This window comes from Martes martes (assembly GCF_963455335.1).
Source record: "Martes martes genome assembly, chromosome: 12".
NCBI classification, from domain to species: domain Eukaryota; kingdom Metazoa; phylum Chordata; class Mammalia; order Carnivora; family Mustelidae; genus Martes; species Martes martes.
Window position 1 is genome coordinate 22,187,958 of NC_137900.1, and position 21,536 is coordinate 22,209,493.

At 44.2% G+C, this 21,536-nt stretch overlaps 1 protein-coding gene across 1 annotated transcript in view; it reads left to right on the forward strand.

Annotated features, from left to right (window-relative positions):
• LOC308353298 (spermatogenesis-associated protein 31D1-like) overlaps window positions 1-20,257 on the forward strand; it is a gene marked incomplete at both ends in the record, with an annotated part of 40,834 nt that extends 20,577 nt beyond the window's left edge. The window contains 9 exon segments of the mRNA XM_080820173.1: window positions 16,148-16,559; window positions 16,562-17,427; window positions 17,431-18,135; window positions 18,139-18,211; window positions 18,214-18,801; window positions 19,051-19,067; window positions 19,071-19,571; window positions 19,573-19,620; window positions 19,622-20,257. Of these exon segments, the coding sequence (XP_080676299.1) occupies window positions 16,148-16,559; window positions 16,562-17,427; window positions 17,431-18,135; window positions 18,139-18,211; window positions 18,214-18,801; window positions 19,051-19,067; window positions 19,071-19,571; window positions 19,573-19,620; window positions 19,622-20,257 (3,846 nt within the window).
• Window positions 20,258-21,536: the final 1,279 nt, after the last annotated feature.

Consider the following 21,536-nt stretch of genomic DNA (forward strand, 5'->3'; position numbering starts at 1 on the left):
AACACCCCTCACCAAAAATACTGGTTCCCCATGATTCTTAACTATGAGACCTGAAAAGACAGATCCTGAGTGAGTTAAAGTTTAAACTGGAGAGTGAGGAGCATAACCAGGCTCAAGGATGTCCCACTGACATGCCCCTTCCTTCAGATAGCTTGACTTCCAAGGCTTCACTGACTCAGTCCCAGAATGTGTGCAGCAGGACATGGAAGCATCCCAGGTGCTGCACGTCCAATTGAAGGACAGCAGAATTATCACGGAGCAGATGCAAGAATCCTTGGGCTCGAAGCTGGCCTTCTGTAAGGGCCAGCCTACGAATTTCTCACAAAGTAAAAGTGCAAAAAAAGTGAGACTTCAGGATTCCAAAGCAGGAAAATGCAGAAGTGAGGACTCAGGAGTAGGGACATCTGAAGGCGGAGAGGAGAGCCTCCATGCTGAGGACAGAAAATTAGAGAGTGCTTCCCCAACTCTGTCAGAGAATGAACAGTTTCCTCTTGAAAGTTACTTCAGAAAAAAGATGAGGCAATTTTCTCAGTGGATCAATTCCAAGAAAAAAATCACAGGGCATCAAGAAAGTCCCCAGCAAAAAGCCAAGTTCATGTCCACCTTACTTCAGCACCAAGACCCAGTTGAAAGTGTAGCTACTTTTGGGAGTGATCAGCATCCTGAAGCTCACAAGCTCACTACCTTTGGGAACGTCCTAGAAAAGAAGCTGGCACATATATATGGATTATATACGGATATGAGGCCTCAGAGTTAAGCCAGCAGCAGGAGGAACTACAGGTCTGACAAGAGACCGCCCTCCAACTACTGGGCTCTCTCTGAACCACAATAAAACAAACCAGCAAGTATCAAGTCCTGCAGCCAAGAAGCTGTCTGTGCTAACCAGAACCAGCTTATAATTGTCAGACAGAACAGGGACAGGGTCAGACATCCCCAGAAAGCTGAAGCCTTCAAGGATCAGCTATTAAGCTGGGGTCAACCCCCTTCTTCTCTGCCCTCTGGGGAGTCTGTGCCTCATCCAAGCCCCACCTGTGTGCATCAAGTATGCCAGGTCCTTTGGGCCACCAGGGGGGACCCTGATGAAAGTACTGTGTTTAGAGATTTGACTCTTCTACTCAGGCAGAAAATGCTTCTCCAGCACTTCCAAGGAGAAAAATTTCTCTAAAGAAATCATTCAGTCCTTATTGAGGAAGCTTCACAATTTTCATGACAATATATCCTCTGATGAGAACAACCTTCAGTACAACCAAGAATGTTAATCCTCCTCAATAAATATTTCTTCTAATAGAGAGTGGTGATCTCTGTGTGCTGCACTGGGACTGGGGCTAGGGCTTGTGCTCACAGAAGGGAAGCAGTGTGTTCAACTCTGAGTAGTTAAAGCTTTTGGCTTCTACCAGTGCACCAGTCCCTTGTACAAAGCCTGACAGTGGCCTTCTCAGTTTTATCCTGGGGTCCTTTATTTTGTTCTGCTCTGACGTCCTGTATTTAAAACATTTACATTTTTGGGGTGTGCCGGTGGCTCAGTGGGTTAAGCCTCTCCTCTGCCTTCAGCTCAGGTCATGATCTCAGGGTCCTGGGATTGAGCCCTGCATAGGCTCACTGCTCAGCAGGGAGCCTGCTTCCTCCTCTCTCTGTCTGCCTGCCTCTCTGCCTACTTGTGATCTCTGTCAAATAAATAAATAAAAATCTTTAAATAAAACATTTACATTTTTTTCATAAACAGCATAACATGTTTACTCTGAAAATCCTCAGGCTTTTACAAATAGTGAAAAAAACACTTTAAGTCTAGAACTTGAAATAAACTCTCTTTCATCTGCTCCCAAACTATTTGTTGGGTAGGATACTATGTCAGCTAGGCCTCACTTCCTGGAGGCTACTCAGGCCCAATGATACCATTTCAACATATGAATATACAGGATAGTTTTTGAGCTTGAAGACGGTGCCCTCAGGGATGTTGCCAGGGACATTGTCCTCCTATATGGTTCCTGCCTTCCCAGACATGCAACATTTTACCCCAAGGTTATAGTAATTGAGGGGTGCCTTAATTATCTATTGCTGTGTAATGGATATTCCAAAATTTAGTGGGTTAAAAAATACATACTTATTACCTCATGGCTTCTGTGGGTCAGAAATTTGGGAGAGGCCTACCGGGATTCTCTGCTTCAAGGCTCCATTTAAGGTGTCAGCTGAGGCTACTACATTCTCAACTGGAGGCTTGACTGGGGAAGAACCAGCTCTCATACTCATTCATATAGTTGCTGGCAGGATGCAGTTCCTCAAAGTCTGTTGGAATGAGATCCTCAGTACCTTGCTGGCTCTTGGCTGGGGCTGGCTTGTTCCTTATCAAGTGGGCTTCTCCAGCATGGCAGCTTACTTCATCAAAGCAAGCAGAGAGTTTGCAAACAAGATAGAAGTTACAATCTTTTGGAAACTAGTAATGGAAATGACATCCTATAACCTTTCCTTTATCCTATCACTCAGAGGCAAATCACTAAGTCCAGCCTATGCTTAAGGGCAGGTGTAATTACACAAGGGTGTGAACACCAGAAGTGGGGATGATTGGAATCTTCTCAGAAGTCTTCCTAATGCAAGGGTTTCTTCTTGGACACCTCCCTCAGCTTGCTGGTGCAAAAGTCTCCAAACATGCTAAGTGGATCTTTGTCCTGATTCATGTCAAAGTCATCAACGTCAAAATTGCTTAATGGGTAAAGGAAGTGGCACCTGGTAAGTAACCATCAAAGAGATTGGAGCATCCAAAAAGGAAGGAAATGTGACATAGAGAAGTCAAGGTAGTTTGAGTTTATCCTGAATGGTTAAGTAAAATAAACCCTGAGAACCACCTGACTTATCAGTATTCAAACTGGGGAGTGGGGAGGGAAGCTGGTGTAATAAGTTCATCCAGCTCTACTACAGTCTCTCTCTCTTTTGCCCTAGCTCCCAGACCATAGGTGTGTAGAAGTAACCCTCAGCTTCTGTAGACTTAGCCCACATTAGAGAGGAAGGGAGCTCTACAGGTTGCAAGGTTTGATTTCTGTTCTTGTTAATATATTTAATACAGCACATCCATCATTTGAAATTTAATTCTCATCACTTGAACATCAGAGAGAATGGGTCACTCAACTGTTGGAAAAGGCAGTACTAGGGATCTTAGAGCACATACTCCCATTTTGGGATATTTTCCACATACCTATGTCTTGAAGGCTCTGATGCCTGGGAACTCTGTCACACTCAGGCACCCCTGTTCTTTCCATGATCCCGGGAATCCTGAGACCACATTGCCCCTCCTAGGATTCTGCCTGCTTCGGCACCTAGGAGTCTTTCAGGCAGGGCCGTCCCTCACTGGAGCTGACTTCTGAAAGTTCTGATTTTGTGCTCTGCTACTCTATCACTTGCCTGTAGCCAGCTGACGGAGGCTCCTTACACCCCATGGATTATCTTCCCATATTATCACCTTGGATTCCCTCCTTTCCACCTCCTACCTGGCAGAACATGGTCACTTTTCTGTTTGTAGAGTTGTGGGTATTCTTTTTGCCAATCTCCCCTTGATTTTGCAGGTGTTTGGAATGATTTGATAGCTGTCTAGCTGAATTCCTGCAACCAGACAAAACTAAGGTCTCTTATTCCTTTGCCATCTTGGACTGCAATCTCAATGCTTATTTCTTAATTCCTTCTCATAGTAGGGCAACCTGAAGGACAGAGAATGTAATAAATATTTAATGGGCTAGCATGAGAGTGGGAGCCAGGGATGGAGAGCCCCCTTATACTGTGAGGAATTATTTGGATGTAAGTGACAGGAAATATAACTTAACTGACTTAAAAAGGAGAATCTGTTGACTTAGGTACCTGAAAGTCTGGGAATAAGGTTGGACTAAGGTACAAGGGTTCATGCTGGGGCTCAAATGATGCCTTCAAGATTCACTTTCTATCCATTTCTTGGCATTCTGGACTGACTTTCTGTCAGACAATGTTTTTAAAAAAATTTTTTTCCTCTTTTCTTTCTTTCTTTCTTTCTTTCTTTCTTTCTTTCTTTCTTTCTTTCTTTCTTTCTTTTTGCTTTATTTATTTTTTTATTTTTATTAACATAGAATGTATTATTAGCCCCAGGGGTACAGGTCTGTGAATCATCAGGCTTACACACTTTTCAGCACTCACCATAGCACATACCCTCCCCAGTGTCCATAACCAACCACCCTTTCCCTACCCACCTTCCCCCAGCAACCCTCAGTTTGTTTTGTGAGGTATCTCATTGTGGTTTTGATTTGTATTTCCCTGATGCCGAGTGAAGTGAAGCACTTTTCATGTGTCTGTTGGCCACCTGGATGTCTTCTTTGCAGAAATGTCTGCTCATGTCCTCTGCCCATTTCTTGATTGGCTTCTTTGTTCTTTGGTGTTGAGTTGGATAAGTTCTTTATAGATTTTGGATACTAGCCCCTTATCTGATATGTCGTTTGCAAATATCTTCTCCCATTCTGTCAGTTGTCTTTTGGTTTTGTTAACTGTTTCCTTTGCTGTGCAAAAGCTTTTGATCTTGATGAAGTCCCAATAGTTCATTTTTGCCATTGAATTTTCCCCTCATGGTCCAGTAGTTGTTTGTCTCTCTTTTGCTCAGCTTCTTTATTCTCCATCATTTGGCCTTCTATATCACTAATTCTCTCTTCTGCCTCATTCATTCTAGCAGTAAGAGCCTCCATTTTTTATTGCACCTCATTAATAGCTTTTTTGATTTCAGCTTGGTTAGATTTTAGTTCTTTTATTTCTCCAGAAAGGGCTTTTATTTCTCCAGACAGGGTTTCTCTAATATCTTCCAAGCCTTTTTTGAGTCCATCTAGCACCTTGAGAACTGTCATTCTGAACTCTAGATCTGACATATTACCAATGTCCATATTGATTAGGTCCCTAGCCTTTGGTACTGCCTCTTGTTCTTTTTTTTTGTGGTGAGTTTTCCTGTCTTGTCATTTTATCCAGATAAGAATATATGAAGGAGAGAATAAAATACCAAAAGGGTGCCAAAGGTTGCCAAAGACCCCAGAAAAATATGTGCTAACCAAATCAGAAGAGACCCCAAATCAGGGGGAGAAGAAAGGGGGTTAAAAGAAGTTAAAAAATTTTTTTTAATTAAAAAAATATATATGCATATATATGTATATATATCTATTAGACTGGTAAATAGAACAGAACCACCCACTTGATTTTTGGTGTATTTTGGTCTCCTAGAAGAAACTACCTCCCAGAATTTTAAAGAAAGAAAAACTATATATATATACACAAAAATAAGAGTAAACATGATGAAGGGATGGAATATGACTGTAAAGATGAAAATTTAAAAAAAAATTCTAAAAAAGGAATTGATTAGAGAAGTTGGTTGGAAAAAGAAAGAAAAAGAAGTTGAGAGAATTTTCTCAGGCTGGAGACTAGAACAAAGCCCTGTGCTAGATTTAGGGTAAATTTTTATCTATTAGAATAAATTGTATCCCAACGTTTTTTAGAAGAAAAAACCCGATATGTATATAAAAAATAAAATTATATACAATGAAGGATAAAATATGAGTATAATAATGAAGGTTTAAAAAGATTTTTTTAGAAAGGTATTGTTAAGATAAACTAGTTAAAAAACATTAAAAGAGGAAAGATGAAAAGTTCAAAAAAATTGGAGTAAGAAAAAAATAAAATTAAAAAAAATTAATTAACTTTGCAAGACTAAAGAATCATGGGGAGAAAGCCATGAATTCCATGCTTTGCTTTCTCCTCCTCTGGAATTCCACTGTTCTCCTTCATCAGTGAGCTTGGTGTGGGCTGATGTTCTTGCTGATCTTTAGGAAAGGGCGCCTGTTGCAGTGATTCTCAAATTTTTGCCCGAGGCGAATTGCACCACCCTTTTCAGGGGCTGGGCTAAGTAATCTGCTCAGGTTTGCTCTAGGGAGCTTTTGTTCCCTGAACACTTTCTGTAGAGCCCTGGAGGATGGGGATGAAAATGGCGGCCTCCCAGTCTCCTGCCCAGAGGAGCCAAGAGTTCAGGGCTGCACTCCTCAGTGTGCCCTCGGAGAAAAGTGCTCAATCACTCCCGTCTCCCTGGTCTCTGGCCGTGCTCCAAGCTCACATGGCCTGTGACTGAGCATTTCTGTCTCTGGCATGCAGCCCCATTTAGAGTCTTCAAGCCCAACAGATCCTGTTGCTCTGCTCTTCTGGCGGATGAAGATTGTCCTCCCTGGATCTGCCACTTATGGGGTCCCTGTTTAAAGAGCACTGGTCTGTCTGTGCCACAGATCACAGTTTGAGGTAACCCTGAGCTGAGAGCTCACTCCTCAGCTCTGTCTCTCTAGATGGCTTTTCTGCTCTGATACCTGTGAGCTCTGCCACAATCAGACACCTGCAATCCTTCTGTGACCCCGTGGGACCTGAGACCACACTGTCCCTGGGAGGGCTCTGCCCCCACTTAGCTTCTGGAGTGATGCCCCTCAGTGGAGCAGACTTTTAAAAGTTCAAATTTTGTGCTCCATTTCTCCACCACTTGCTGGGAGCTGGCCCCTCCCCCCATAGTCTATCTTCCTGTTGCTTCAGATTCACTTCTTCCCACATCCTACCTGTCAGAGAGTGGTCGATTTTTCTTTCTAAAATTGCTGCTCTTCATCTCTTCTATCTCCTGTTGGGTTTGTAGGTGTTTGGAATGGTTTGATAACTATCTAGCTGAACTCCTGCGACCTGATGTCATCTCTGTCTGCTACTCCCCCACCATCTTGACTCCTCCCCCCTCCGGCTGACAATTTTGTAGCTTTAAGTGTATCTTCCAAGTTTTAAGTGAAGCTAAAAATGGTTGGGTCTCTCAGTAGTCCTGCAGAAAATCCCACTGTGCCTTATTGGCTCCACTTTTGGGTCAGTTTTGCCCATCCCTGACCAATCGCTGTTGTCAAAAGCATAAAATCATCTTTTGGCCAAGCTGGAGTTATAGATGCATTCTTAAAATAGGAGTGTTAGGGAAAGACAACTCCACCTGCCCACAGACTGAGACTGAGAATGTGTTTAGTTCTCTAGACATGAATAAAGGGACTGTTTCCAGAAGGTGAGTGAATGCTAGACATCAAAACAAAAACAGATGTCTACTCCAGACGTCTTTCTCTCTGACCCATTTCTGCTTTCTTGTCCAGAGTTATGCCATGACTAAAGCTTGGAGTTGCAGGAAACGCTGATTCTGAGGAGACTTAGGGATAAGAAAGAGGTAGGATGGGGCCCAGGAGAGGAACTTGAAGTAGGAGGAATCAGTCAGAGTCCCCAACATCCATGTGGATAGACTATCCAATAATCTGGTCTCTCTCCATCTACCCCTTCTCATCCCTGAGACCTTTACTTCTGTTCCAGTTTAGTTATGGCCATATCCTAGAACTTATCTCCAGGAACACTTCTGCCATCTGAAAAGACAGTCCAGCATTCCACCCGAGTTAATCCTTTCAGCTTATGCCCTCAGTATGAAAATTCTCCAACTTAGTCAGGAACTACAAGACACTTTATACATCTCCCTGTCCATCTGAGAATGGTTTGTCTCATTTCCTCCCTCTCCAAGGAAAACTTCATTGTTTGTCACTTAATTCCAAACCTAAAGTGCTCTACTTTTGATAGCTTTTCATTTGCCTTTCATCTGTCGTGCTGGGCAAAAGTGAGTGTGTCTTTTTAAGACCCATATTCTAATAAAGGGGTGATTCATCTAGGATAAAATCAACACAAGTAATTATGTTGATGCCACCATAAATGTTCTATAATAATGGTCAGCTTCAACACTCCCTGAAAACAATCCATTAGTTCCTTCAGTGTTTACTGTGTACTAGGCATTCTTCGAAGCATTAGGGGCACACCAGGGAAGGAAACAAAGCTCCCTGTCTTAGCCGACCTCATATGATTGTTCTTTAGTCAATTCTCTTGTCTAAGTGCTCAAAACACTTTCACTTTTCTACAATTTCTCCACTCTCTTCACTCATTGAGCATGTGTGCTGGGGAATAAAAAGTCACCAGAACTTTTCAGCATTAAAAAACTTCAAAAGAATAACAAAATCAAAACGTGAACACCCATCCCTTCTTTCTTCTTTCTTCTTTCCTTCCTATTATACTGGAAGGATTTCCTTGGGGATCTGTCCTGCTTTCCAACTTACAACACTTTTTTGAACTACCCATCTACTCCTAATTTTTTGGAGGAAGATGATAGATAGATAGATGATAGATAGATTTGATAGCACCATGGGCAGTTGGCTGCTTATCGATCTTGCCTCTAGGAATACTATGTGCTCCAAGTTATTTCTAAAGACCATTTTAAGTCAGACCCCTCTTGGCTGCCATTCATACTTTGCTAACCATGCTATTCCAAGATCCTGTCATCCCCATTGTTTCTAGGGAACTCAACTCTATAATAGTTACTAGTTCAACCCACAGAGGACAGGCATTACTGTGCATTGCAGTGATGTTGATGTGTTCTTCCCCAGTTCATTCCTTATTACTTTAATAAATGGAGTGCTCTCCAGACCTCTTAAGGAAAATGACCAGCTGGTAGGTTTTCCAGTTGTATATAATTGATCCATTCTAGGAGCCTCAGCTCTATAACCCTATTTCTCACAATGTTCCATGGCCTCTCTAATTTAATGCCAGCTATTGTTTTCTTTTTTCCTAAGCCTGTTAGAAGCATCACTTAGGGTTCTTCCCAGGTAGTTAAATCCTGTATTATTAGAAAGTTTTCTCATATTGTAAATCCCTTTATCTAGCTTTATACCCCACCTTCTTGATCTAGCACCTTCAGGATTCAATCCCAGACATATTTTCCTGGTTCCTGCCAGTGCATTCTACCCATGTCCTATAGCAACTTTGATGTCTAATCCCTCCTCAACCCTGACAGGTCCAGGACTTCTCCAAGCTGGCTCTGCTGAGATTTGATTATATTAAAGGGCCTGGAGTATGGGTGGAGATGAGAGGGCAGATTCTAAAGAGGTTATTCATTGTTTTGTCTGGCACCTATCTCATTGGAGGCCTCTGCAGTCTTAAATGAGGTGACAGATCTCTCCTCCAAAAGAAGTAGGTCACTTCTTCTGGCTAGGTAGGCTCAGAGAAATTAAGGATACAAGATCACAAGTTCATCTACCTACAGATCCTCATCTCAAATCTCAGAGTTCCACTCTTTCCCTCTCTAGGTCCTGTAATGTTATGGGAGATTTGCTGAGGCCAAGAATTCTTCAAAGCTCTGCCAATATCACACTTAAGTTCTCTGTCTACAGCCATTTCCACCCTCTGGCTTTGGGTGATGGGAATCTTTTCAAAAGCTACCAAGGAGGCCTCTGACACTCACACTTTACTTTGAATTATTAAGAGGTCTGAACCTGTGATTTTCTTTCTTCACTAAGTCAATGGTACTTAGCAACAGCCACTTAATTTCAGTCTTTGGAGTTGCTACTTCCCCATTATCTCTCCAGTGCCTGAGAAATTGTGCCAGTTAGTGCATCCCCTCCACCTGCATCTCATCCAATTCCCCTCAAGTGAAAGTCTTACTAGTTGCCTGTTACAGAGTCCCAAAGACTATCAGTACATCACCTACAACTCGTGATCCAGCTGGCAAGTTAGATATAACTACAAAATTCTACCCTTAGCATCTGCTTCTCAGATCTATTTCTAGGACAAACCAACTTAGGTTGAATTTCTTAAAAGTGGAGCGTGAGATGGGGATTCTTATTCAAGTCACTAGAGGAGTATTCTCAGGAGAAAAGGAGTGAACAGTGCCTGACAGAGCAGGCCATAAAAGCTAATCATGAATATGGTCTCAATCAAAGATGAGCTTTAGTCTGAATCCAGGAGGAAGTTTTGGAACATATCCTGCACTAAGTAATCTCACCCTAAGATGAGGAACCAGGCTTTCATCCCTTGGTACCAGTCAATTGTTAACTGAAATTTGTTGGGTGGGTACTGTGTAGCTTTCCAAGTGAGGAAGCTCCTGTTTGGCCAGGGGTAACTCTGGCCAGCTGTGAGTTGTTAGCAGCAAGCACTTGTGGCAGCTAAAGGATGGGCACAGTGGCAGATGAAAAGGATCCATACACCAATACCATCCCTACAACAGATCAGCGGGATGTCTGAGATTCTGTACTCCAGAACAGTTCTTGGGTGATGCCAATGTGCCTAGGCCAAGGACCACACTTTGAGTGGTATGAAATAGATTGTTTTGTTTTCAGGTTTTTCTACCTTTTGTCCCTACATCCCTTTTACTTTTTGTTCCTTCATTTTTCTTCTTTCTAATTACACTGATTCTATGTCTGATCTCCAAACCAGTTTGTGGGACTGCATTCAGAGATTTGGGTTATCTCCCAAGTTTTTCCTCAGAAGAAAGGCAAGAAAAGCCTCAATTTACTACTTTTCTTTTGATATATCCAGTTACCTAAAGTTGATTTTAAGCAGGATGCTTTCTTCACATGAATGAACAGTTCTTTTTACTTTTTACATTATTTATTTCATTTTTATTTTTTATTTGCATATAGTTGATACACAATATTGCCTTAGTTTCAGATGTACAACTTAGTGATTTGACAAGTTTTTGCATTATGCTGTGTTCCCCACAGGTATAGGTATAGTTATTTTGGACAGGTTTATTCATTTATTCATTCATTCAAGATTTATTCACCCATTGGGAAGAGAGAGTGTGCACATGTGCATGGAAGTAGGGGGAGAGGCAGAGAGAGGGAGAGAATCTCAAGCGGACTCCCTGCCATTCGGGGAGCCCCACCTGGGGCTCCATCTCAAGACCCATGAGATCCTGACCTGAGTGGAAATTATGAGTCTGATGCTTAACCTTAACCAAATGAGCTACCTAGGGGCCACAGGTCTTTTTAAATATTATAGTCTTGGGATCTGATTCAAGAACAAGGCAGGACTCTCAGCTTTTCGTGAGAAGACCAGCAACAGCAAAACTACCTCAAAGTAGTAACCACAACCAATGTTTTGATTTCAGTGTAGCACTAAAAGAAGTATTTACAAGCCTAATTACTATGGGGTCCGATTGGATGGGGGCCCCCAAATGTGAGGTGAGCCGATCTGGTGGAAGCCTGCAGGGCACGAGTGGTGAAAGAATTCACCTAAGGCAGAACAAAGGAGATAGAATACACCTTGAACACACTGCAAGGGAGCAGCAGGCAGGACAGCAGAACAGAGACTGGGGCAGGCTGTCGTTATAGGTGGAAGGTGAGGAGGTATGGGAACATACAGAATTTTCCTTTTTTGGTACCTGTGTCTTGGTGTAAGTAACCTTTTGATCAGCTAGGGCTTAGGGATATTTTGATGTGGGTCACCCATTGGGCTTGTTCGAACTCAGTCAGTGTGTCACTGTGGGCCCTTTGGCCTGACTCACGTTTTCATTGTTCAAGTTGATTGCCTGAAAGTGGCCTCTACAACTACTTCCAACTTATTTGGAAATGCTGAGATCCCAAACAGTTAAGGAATGTATTCAAGGTCACACAAGAAGTGACTGGCAAGTTTTCAATAAGGTACATCCTCATCCTTGGGCCTCTTGTTTTGCTATGCTACAATTAATTTGAAATTAGATCACTGCACCTTGAAAACAATTTTCAAAGTAGGGCTACCAGCCACCATTTTTATACTTGCGCTTTATTCTTAAAGCACAGTGGAGTAGAGCATTGACATGAAAATACAAACACTGTGTCAAAGCCAAGCTTCAGGGCTCTAGACACCCTAGAGTGGACTGAAAGGTCTGACATAGTTTAGGATGCCAATATTCACTTTAGAGAAAATCTCCCATTATTATAGCATCATCCTCTTTACTGTAGAAAAATTTTTAATAAGACCATGATATCTGCTTCAGATTGGAGAAGATGACTTTTATTGCTCTCTGCTGTTTCTTAAGTGTTGCCATTTTTCATGGCATGGAGGTGACTGGGAAACAGAATGTATTCAGTATAGTACAAGACTATCTTTCTCTATTCACATTAAAATTAGGACATTATTACCATAATCATTAACATTATCCCCCTTCTCCTCCCCTTCCTCCTCATCAAAATTATTAAGTCTCACTGAGGTCTATGTACCAGGCATCTCTTGGCTTCCAAAAGTAACTATTTATTAAATGAAAATGTGGCTGAGACTGCATGTCAGGATGAGGAAGAAGCAGTGCCTCTGGGCAGGTCTGATCTTCCAGGCAGGTGACCTGTTCCTGCAGGACTGAAAGGAGACTCTGCTGGGCCAGGGAGAAGGCTGTCCTACCCTTTCACAGATGACCAAGCTAATAATGCTAGGCCAGGGGTGTCAAATAAAGGGCATCCCAGTTTAAGAAAGACATGAGAAGTTAGGAGGCAGTTCAGAGGACAGCTGTCATGAAGATAAAAGAGTTTAGAAAAGAAGATGTAGGAAGAGTGGAGGGAAATACTGGGATTATTTAAACCTGACAAAAAGGAACCTGGAAAAACTGTCACAGGTAGTTGATTTTCAAACATACGTGGGGATGATAATATAGGGTGGAGCTTCTCAAACATTTTCCTGGCAGGGTGCTCCTAGGAAAGGATATACAAGGCCCACAAGGGCAATCAGGTGAGGATCTTCAAGACTACATTCTCCAGGAAGGCTGTGACACTCCTGGGTCCCACCCTGCCACCAGAGGAGGGGATCAGTAGCTTACTTAGCAGCCTGTAACCTATCCTGGCCTTTGGGGAGTTTATGAACTGTATGTTTGTGCTCCTCCCCAAATGCATATGATGAAACCCTAATCCTAATGTGATGGTATTAGGAAATGAGGACTTTGGGAGGTGATTAGGTCATGACGGTGGGGCCCTCATAAATGAGTTTTGTATCCTTAGAAAAGAGACCCCAGAAACCTCTCACCCACTTTTTCTGCCATGTCAGGATGTAGGGAGAAGATACACCTGCCTGTGAACCAGGAGGAAAGTCTCAACAGACACTGAGTCTGCTGTGCCTTGATCTTGGAATTCCCATCCTCCAGAACTATGAAAAATATGTGTGTCATTTAAACCACCCAGTCTATGGCATTTGCTACAGGGCTGCAACTCACTGAGAAGGAATTTGTACACTTATTAGGGTATTGATGTACAGAACACAGTATTTTAGGTAGAGTAAGAAGAACTGGGGTCAATATTTTATGAAAGACTGAAAAAAAAGGAGAAAAAAATTTATTCTTCAATATGAAATATACTGGATTGTTTTGTCAAAGGGTGTGTGTGTGTGTGTGTGTGTGTGTGTGTTAGCTTGTCCCCAAACCTTTTACGCAGTTTCGCTTCACTAACTTTAGGAATAGGAGTGCTACAGACTTAACCCCCAGACCATTTGAAAGTTTAATTGTTTACATTCATTTTATATTGATTTTAGTTTTGGGATTATTGAATAATGCATTATTGAGTTTAATTGAGTCAGCCTCTCTGACGGAAGATACTAAAGGCCGAATAAAACAAAAACTGAAATGTGCTGTGCAACATGTACAAAACTAAGTAAGTGTGAAAGAACTTTAAGGGTTTATGTAAGGCAAACACATTTTCTTTTAAAGGTTTTACTTATTTGACAGAGAGCACACAATCAGGGAGCTGCAGGCAGAGGGAGTGGGGGAAGCAGGCTCCCCATGGAGCAAGGAGCCAGATGTGGAGCTTGATCCCAGAACCCTCAGATCATGACCTAGCTGAGGGCGGTTACTTAACTGACTGAGCCACCCAGGTGTCCCAGGAAAACACGTTCTATATGAAAGATGGATCTGAGGACCTATGTGATCCTGAGTGTAAATGTCAGGGTACAAGCAAAAATTCCAGGTAGCCTTGCAGACGGTCAAGGCACAGACCTGGTAAGACCCAAGTCAAGGCCTCAAACATTAAAGGGGGACTCAGGTAATATATGAATTATACATGAAACAAACACAAAATTTCATAAGTTTCATAAATGATGAAAAGGAGTAGGAAAATAGGATGGGAGACCTGAAGGACCTAGGAGGGGTGGAGGGGTCTTCTGAGCTAGTGGGTGGGGGAGGGGCTATGGACACACCTTGTTCAATTTTCCCCTGTCTTTGTGACAGTTACCTGTGATGTAAGCCTGGGGAGGATATATATTCAGCGTGTGCACAGTATAGGCTGTCTTATGATTCAGACAATGGAGTTCAAACACTGGAATGTTCTCTCATTTCTGAATAGTGATACTAAACTATGTCTGAGCTTTGGCTCAATATGCTTAGAGAGTGATCCCAACTTCACCTTCCAGTGTGGGTTGGGATTGCTCCTTCTGTTCCCGTGCTACCTGGTGGGGATTCCATTTCCAACTTGGAAAACCAAAACTACCCAAAAGGTAGGAAATCATTGGGTGGGGGGGGAGTGTCTCAGCATAGATTATTACGGTTTTAAGATTTTATTTAAGAGAAAGCAAGTGAGCAGAGGTGGGGGGGCACAGGGAGAGCTAAGCAGGGAGTGCAATGTGGGGCTCGATTCCAAGACCCTGGAATCCTGACCTCAGCCCAAGGCAGACATTTAACCAACTGAGCTATCCAGGTACCCCCAATCCCAAATTTTAAAATGAGTTTGGTAGAGTCAGAGAAACACCTAAAACAGGAAGTCTTAAGAGAACAGACATTCATTCCTCTAGGAAAAGAGGCCTGGCAGGGTTAACAGTTAAGGAAGGACTAAGATTTCTACTTGAAACTCACAATCTATCTGGGTATGGTGGTGGGTCTTGAGTAAAATCCCAAACACAGGGAATCCATAGTCGTGATTGGGTTATTTTGAGAAAATGGGATCTGTGTAAAAGAACAAAGCTTCTCAGCACTTGATCAGGAGTCACTTTCCCTGGTTAAGCATCACTCGATCAAGCCTTCCTTCATGCTGGGCTGATAAGGAGAATAGTGATGAGCCTCTGTGAAGAGAGTGGGGTCTGAGCTATGGCTGAGGATACAGGGTCCTACCTAAGGGAGCACAGATGTGACTGTTGGGCTTCATTTTCTATGTCCTCATTGAACAAAGGACTTCTGACTGAGAATACCAAGTTTGGACCTCCCAGACATACTCCTCAGAGTTTTTCAAAGAAGCAAAAAACTGAAAAAAGCAAGGAACACAAAGTTCTATTTAATAAAGTCCTAGTGTTCTTGGATAAAGAATGTCTCCATTTCTGAGAGAAAAGTAAGACATAGGTTCCAACCTTCCTCATTCTTATTTTTCTTCTAGCCTCAGGGCAGAGCCAAGAGGAGGAGGAAAGGTGGGACTCTGAGAGGTAAGGTTCTGCCTATTCCACCTGAGCTCTCCAAGGCTGATCCTTGCTGTCCTCCCCATGAGGGCCCAGTCCAGGATCTCTGAGGATGCAAGCCACTAGGTACATTCCCTCTCAGAAAACAGAGGCCTCAGAGGAGAGGCTCATGGAAATGCAGCCAGAGTGCAAAGCACTTCTCAGATTCCCTGCTCTGACCACTACTGAACATGAAGCAGTGATGGATCTGGACAATGAGTGCTGCCCAATAGGTGGCCGTGTGAGATGTCAAGAGTCAGAACTTCTGTCTCCTGACTTCGTGAAAGCTCTGTGACATCATGGATACCTCAGTCTTCCCTGAGGTAACCACTGACCTCTCTGCTTCACAGAGGTGGTCCGATCATCACACGGGATAATTTACATGAAAGTACTTTATACATGAAGCAAGATTACTAATCAGCTTCACATCATTGGCCATTTGCCCTCACCTGTTGTTTATTAGAGCTTTCAGAGTCCAACAGCCCAAGATAGTCCCATAAGAGGACTCCTGTATTATTACCTATGTTTCTACTTTCACTACATAACTCATTCTCCTGGTTTCCCAGACTACAGATGCCATCGAAGAGAAGTGGAGGAGACCCAGAAGCTGATCAATGTTTTAAGAAGGTGACCAGTCTTTCCCCTTCTATCCTGATGCATCTTAGAGCACATTTCAGGCAATTTCAGGATTCACTGCAGTGTGTCATGCCATGTGAGGGGGTTGCCAAAGGAACAGATATTGGGGTGAAGGCTACTGAGTACTCTGTGAAGTCATAAAGGTGGGGTACTGTGAAGGGGCATCAGGCTTCAGATGGCCCCTCCCTTGTCAGGCCTCCATGGCCTCCTCCCCCTGTTCTGGTCCTGGCTGTAGTTTTGTACCTCCTGTCTCCTGCAGCCCCCTCATGATACCATCCAGTTTCATCAACTCTTATGTCCAGACCCCTCCTGTGATGTGTGTAATAGCACAACTGCTGAGATCAATCGGCTGCTGTTCCTGCAGGCTCTGGAAGATTTCACTCCCTTGGCTTCCACAGCTCCTGTGACTTCTTCATCGTTCACTCTCTCCCCTGACTTCTCAGCAGTCCCTCCAGGAGAGCTAATACCAGCTTTGCTGCCTGAGCTTTCCCTACCACCTGGCTCCAACTTCTCACCTAACCCAGTGATCCCTGTGGCTGATTTCTTTCCACCCTCACCACCGGGTGATTCTTTGCCACCAGAACCCTTTCCTCCCTTGGATTCCAATTTCCCAATGGACCATTTCCCACCCCAGCCCCCTGCCTTTCCTCCTGTCCCACCCCATCATGCCCATTCAGTGGACCATAGTGTCCAGAGACAGTGTCTCTAAATACAATCTTCTCTCCAGAACCTACCCTTTCCCAAGATGTCAGTCCCTTACCAGAGTTGTCTCAGAGGGTGAATCCCACTGAGACCTTTGCTCGTCATCACGCACCACCAACCCAGTCTGCTTCACCACCACCAGACTGCAATTTAACTGTGACTCAATCTAAACCGGTTTCCATCTCAATGAAGCCTGTTCCAGAGAGCTCACCCCCAGAGAGCTCTGGTGGGTTGTCTATTTATGTCCCATCAATCACAGGCATTGGCCCCTCCAGCTTGTCAATTTTAGATCTTCCTCGGTGGCAAACTCATGCCAAAGACTTCTTCCCTTCAACCCTGGCTCCATGTGATTCCCCTCAAGCCCTGCATTCTTCAGAGGCGTCTTCCAGGGGAGACCCTGCAGCCAACCTTGTAGAGCCTGGGAACCTCTCACTTCTCAGCCCTGATGCCCTGGCACTTCTAGAGAAACAAGTTCAAAAGAGGAGTGACTTCCTCAGGTGGAAGGAAATAAAGCGTTCTTTTCCAAAGCAAACAATTGCTGATAAGCATGATTTGGCATCCTCCCTTCTTTTCTGGAGCAGCAAAGGCCAATCAAAGGAGCTGCCTATGTGTCAGCAGCGCCCATATCCTACAACCTTGCAGGAGGGCCATGTACAGCAAACCCCCATCCAGCTCTTCTGGTGTCTCCAAACTCTGCATAGTGAGTCCTTCTGCCCTGCTGCTCATGCCTCAGATAACATCTCAAATGCCTCCCCAGAGCAGGAATCCCGAGTAGTTCCCCATCCACTTCCTCCATCCTTGCCTGAGAACCTGCCTCAACTCCTGCCTCAAACCCAGCCCCTACCTATCCCTCATTTCTAGCCCCAGGCCCACCTTCAGTCGCCACTCCCAATCCTGCCATCTGGTCCTCTACCCAACATCAAGATCTGTGGAGTGTGTTTTCACAGACCTCAGAATGAATCCGAGAGTCTCATGTCAACAGAAATGGAACATCTGGAATGGAACATGTTGCAGAAGGTACAGGAACATGTGTGGGGTTTACCCACTGTTTCCCAAAGATCGCAGGACGATGACTGTCCTTCAGCTCCTAACCCTTCTCTCAGCCACAAGGCCACCAAGGCCCAAGTTGTAATCTCTGTCCCTCCTGGACAGTTTCCTCTGAATGAAGAACTTTGGAGAAAACTAGAGAGAGACCTTCGAAAGAGGCTTATCCAACACCGGTGGGGCATTCCCCACAGAATCTATGAGTTTCTCTCACTGATGAGTGGTCCGAGTACTCTTCCACAGTTACCTGAGTCGCAACGCTTTTGTGGACGCTTGTGGACCTCTAAGAGTCTGAGCAAATTGAATGACACTAAAAGTGTCAATGACAAGGACTCTGAAATGCTTCAGCTAGAGGACTGTGACCTGAAGAAGGATCAGGGACACAACCCAGAGAATGACCCAAAAGATGACCTGTTGAGTGAACTAGAGAGCAATTCAGATAATGATATGGGGTATGATTCTGAGAAAGAACTTAGGAGCCCATCAGAGAAAAACTCCACGGAGTCTGTGCAGACTACAGGTTAGAGACAACTTGAAAATGTCCTGAAAATACATTTGTGCAAAAAGTCTGAGGAAATCAGTGAGGGTCAGCTCCCTGGACTGTGCATAATTCATGGCATATAATGAAGAAGACATCACTTCCTTCTGAGAAATCCCAGACTGAATTAAAACAAAGAAGTTTGCCACCATCAGAGGTTGAGGACTACTCCCCGAATACCTGCCAGGAGCTTCCCTTTCTTGAACCTCGTGTACAACAGATGCTGGAATACCATATTAAAAGGTGTCGTTGGAGGGTGCTATGGGGCCTTCCCTCCAGGGTCCTTGAATCCATAGAGATCTTTAAATCAGGAAAGGCCACATCCCCTTGTAGCCCTTTCTGCTCAACCAAACTTATTCCTGTGGCAAATTCTAAACTTGGGGGCTTCAACTCCCTTAGAGGAAGCTTGAAATCTCTCCATGGAGTCAAAGCAGGAACAGCAAATTCAGCCCCCATTCTGGAAGATCCTCGCCCCGCCACCTCAACTGTGGACAAGGAAGAGCAGAGAATTCCGAGGCAATCATCCTCTAATATCAACCATCAGCTTGTAGAGGATGTTCCAAAAACTAAGCATGGCAGACAGACTCTTAAACCTGTCAAACATGTCACCATAGCCAACAGATGGCCCCCAAAGCTGCCTGCAAGGCAAGGTGGGGCCAGACATGAGCCAAATGATAAGAGTGCAAATTCCAATGATAGCAGAGGAGGGGGGCAACAAGGCATAAAGATGAAGAATCCAGAAACTGTTGTGACCACAGAGTCCAGGGAGATATTCAGGACCAAGGAATTTCATACACATCAATCACAACCTAGCATCTTGACAACCAACAAGCCAGTTAGCTCCCCAATTATAAAGGGGAATGAGAATCAAGTCAAAACCACCATACCAAACATACCAGTACTGCAAGATCCTAAATAATTGAATCTCAAAGAACAACTCTTTCATGAGTTAAAGCTTACACTGGAGAACAGGGAGCATAGCCAGACCCAAGCCCAATGCACTGGCCTACCCCCTGCCTCAGATTGTTTGAATTATAAGGCCTCACTTACTCCTGCCCAGGGTGTCTCCCGCAGGGACATGAGAGCTTCCCAGGTGCTGCATGTCCATCCAGAGGACACAGGAATTACTATGGAACAACAGCAGGAGCCCTGGGTCCCTAAGCATGTCTTAAGGAAGTGCCAGAATAAGAATCCCCCACCTGCTGCAAAGACCATTAAGCCTCTGGGCTCCATGGCACAAGAGCGTGGTGGAGGGGATGCAGGACTGGAGACATCCCAACTGAGAACGAACAGGTTCTCTACTGAAGATGTGGCACTGAAGAAGAGGTTCCCTACTCAGGACTCGGTATTGAAGGTAAATCTGGGAATCCAGCCTTCCCAGGCCCTATCACAGAAGGGTCAGCTGCCTCCTGAAAGCCTTTCACAGAAGGGTTAGCCTCCTTCTGAAAACCTTTTCATTAAAAAAAGATGGATTTTTTGCAATGGTTTATTCCTGGGATAAAATGTAAAAGGCAAGAAAACTCCCAGGAGAAACCCAGTCCCCTATCATCTGTAGAAAGCAGAGGCCTGCTTAAAGGTAGAGCTGCCTTTACTGGGACACCTGAAGCTCAGAAAATCATGACAGCTGTTGGGAAGTTCCAAGAGGAGAGAATGGGGCATCGGCATGCAAAAGGCAGCACCTGCCCTCAGCAGCCCATTCCTTCCCCAACCAAGTTTGGGGAAACTCAGCAGAAAGCACAAGTGCAGGCCCAGGCACAGCCTATCTCGGGGTTTCCTTTCAACTACAGGGTTCCCACCTGTAAGGAGACAAATACCGGGTCCTGCCATCAAGAAGCTGTCTTTGCTGGCCAAGGCCTTACTGGAAGTAACAGACAGCTCAGAAACAAGGACAGACAGCCCCAGAAAGTTGTGGCATTTAAGGATCAGCTACCGCATCAGAAGTGTCCCCTCTCCATGCCCCACAGGGAGCCTGTGCCCCACCCAAACGCCACCTGTGGTCATCAAGCTGCCCAGTGGCCTCCCACCACTCTCAAGACTCCTGAAGTCACTGTGTGCAGAGATGTGTCTCTACTACTTAGACAGAAAACCCTCCTCCAGAATTTCTAGCATGGAGGGCTGGGAGCAGAATTTCCTACCCCTAAATAATGTGCTGTGAAGAATAAATATTTCTCTAATAATAGTGATGTCTGTTCTGTGTACTGTCTTGGGAACATGGGTTTTGGGTAACTCAGTTCAGCTGTTACTGATTGCTTCCTTTGCCTTCTAAAAGGTGACCAGTCTTGTGGAGTTCTTGAGAAATGTGCATCATGTGCCCCCCAAAGCCCCCAAAAGCCCATTCCCTCTCTGATGAAGTCTGAGGAGATGGGCTCTCTCTCCTGTCCCATGGCTTAGCCTTACTGAAAATGTATAGTAGCTCACACCTCTCCCCTCACTGAATGTTTTACACCTTTTACAGCAAGTCTTCCATATCAGAGGAAGATCAAAGACAGGTTTAGTTTTCAGAAAATAATGATTAAGCCCCTGTTGTTTCTTCACTGTTATTGTGTTACAGTAGCTTAATCATTATTTAGAAGTCAGTGATCAGAGGACTGCAAAGGTGGGTTAACTCTGATTAGGAGTGTTTTTGGGGGGGGGGTGTTGTCTGGGTCGGTCTTTGGCTGGTTGGGTTAGGGTTGAAAAATAGCCTAGATGCTGCTTAAGAATCAGTCCTGTGATCATGTTAAACCTGACATTGAGGTTTCCCACTGGAAGTACTTCCCTTCCCTGGGTGTTTCTTCAGGCTGCTGGACTGAGGATGTTTTTTGCAGAACAAAAGCATCACTTAGCTGTTAGTGGTAGGAATGTTGACAAGGCAGCTACCAGCTTCCAGGGTAAGACACCTTTGAAGAAATGAAAAGGTGAAAGAGGCACCTTGCTGATAGAACAAAAGTTTATGTCTAATCATCCCCTTCTCAGGACCCTGTCCCGCTCCCCTCCTTCCTCAGTCTGATCCAGGCACCGCCACTTTAAGGCAGACTGGAATCTGGCACAGCCTACCAATGCCTTATACCAAAAAGGCATGGTTCTGTTCCTTGAGTATGCAAGCAATACCTGCAGGCTGTCAGGCATGGCATCCCCTTTGGGGGAAGGTGATCTTGGTGCCTGCCTTCCATCCACACTCAATGACAATATATAAGATACTGCCTTTAAAATGGCTAGGCTGGCAGTATGCCACCTTCAATATTCATGGCCTTAGTGGAGCCTTGGTAGCTCTTCCCCAGAAGACGTGCAACTTATGAACCAGAGGTGAGTTCTAGACTGTGTACCAGGATACAGATGTTTGGGGGTCTATCATGGAACTCCATGGAATGCTTTTTTTTTTTTTTTTTTTTTTTTGGCCAAGACG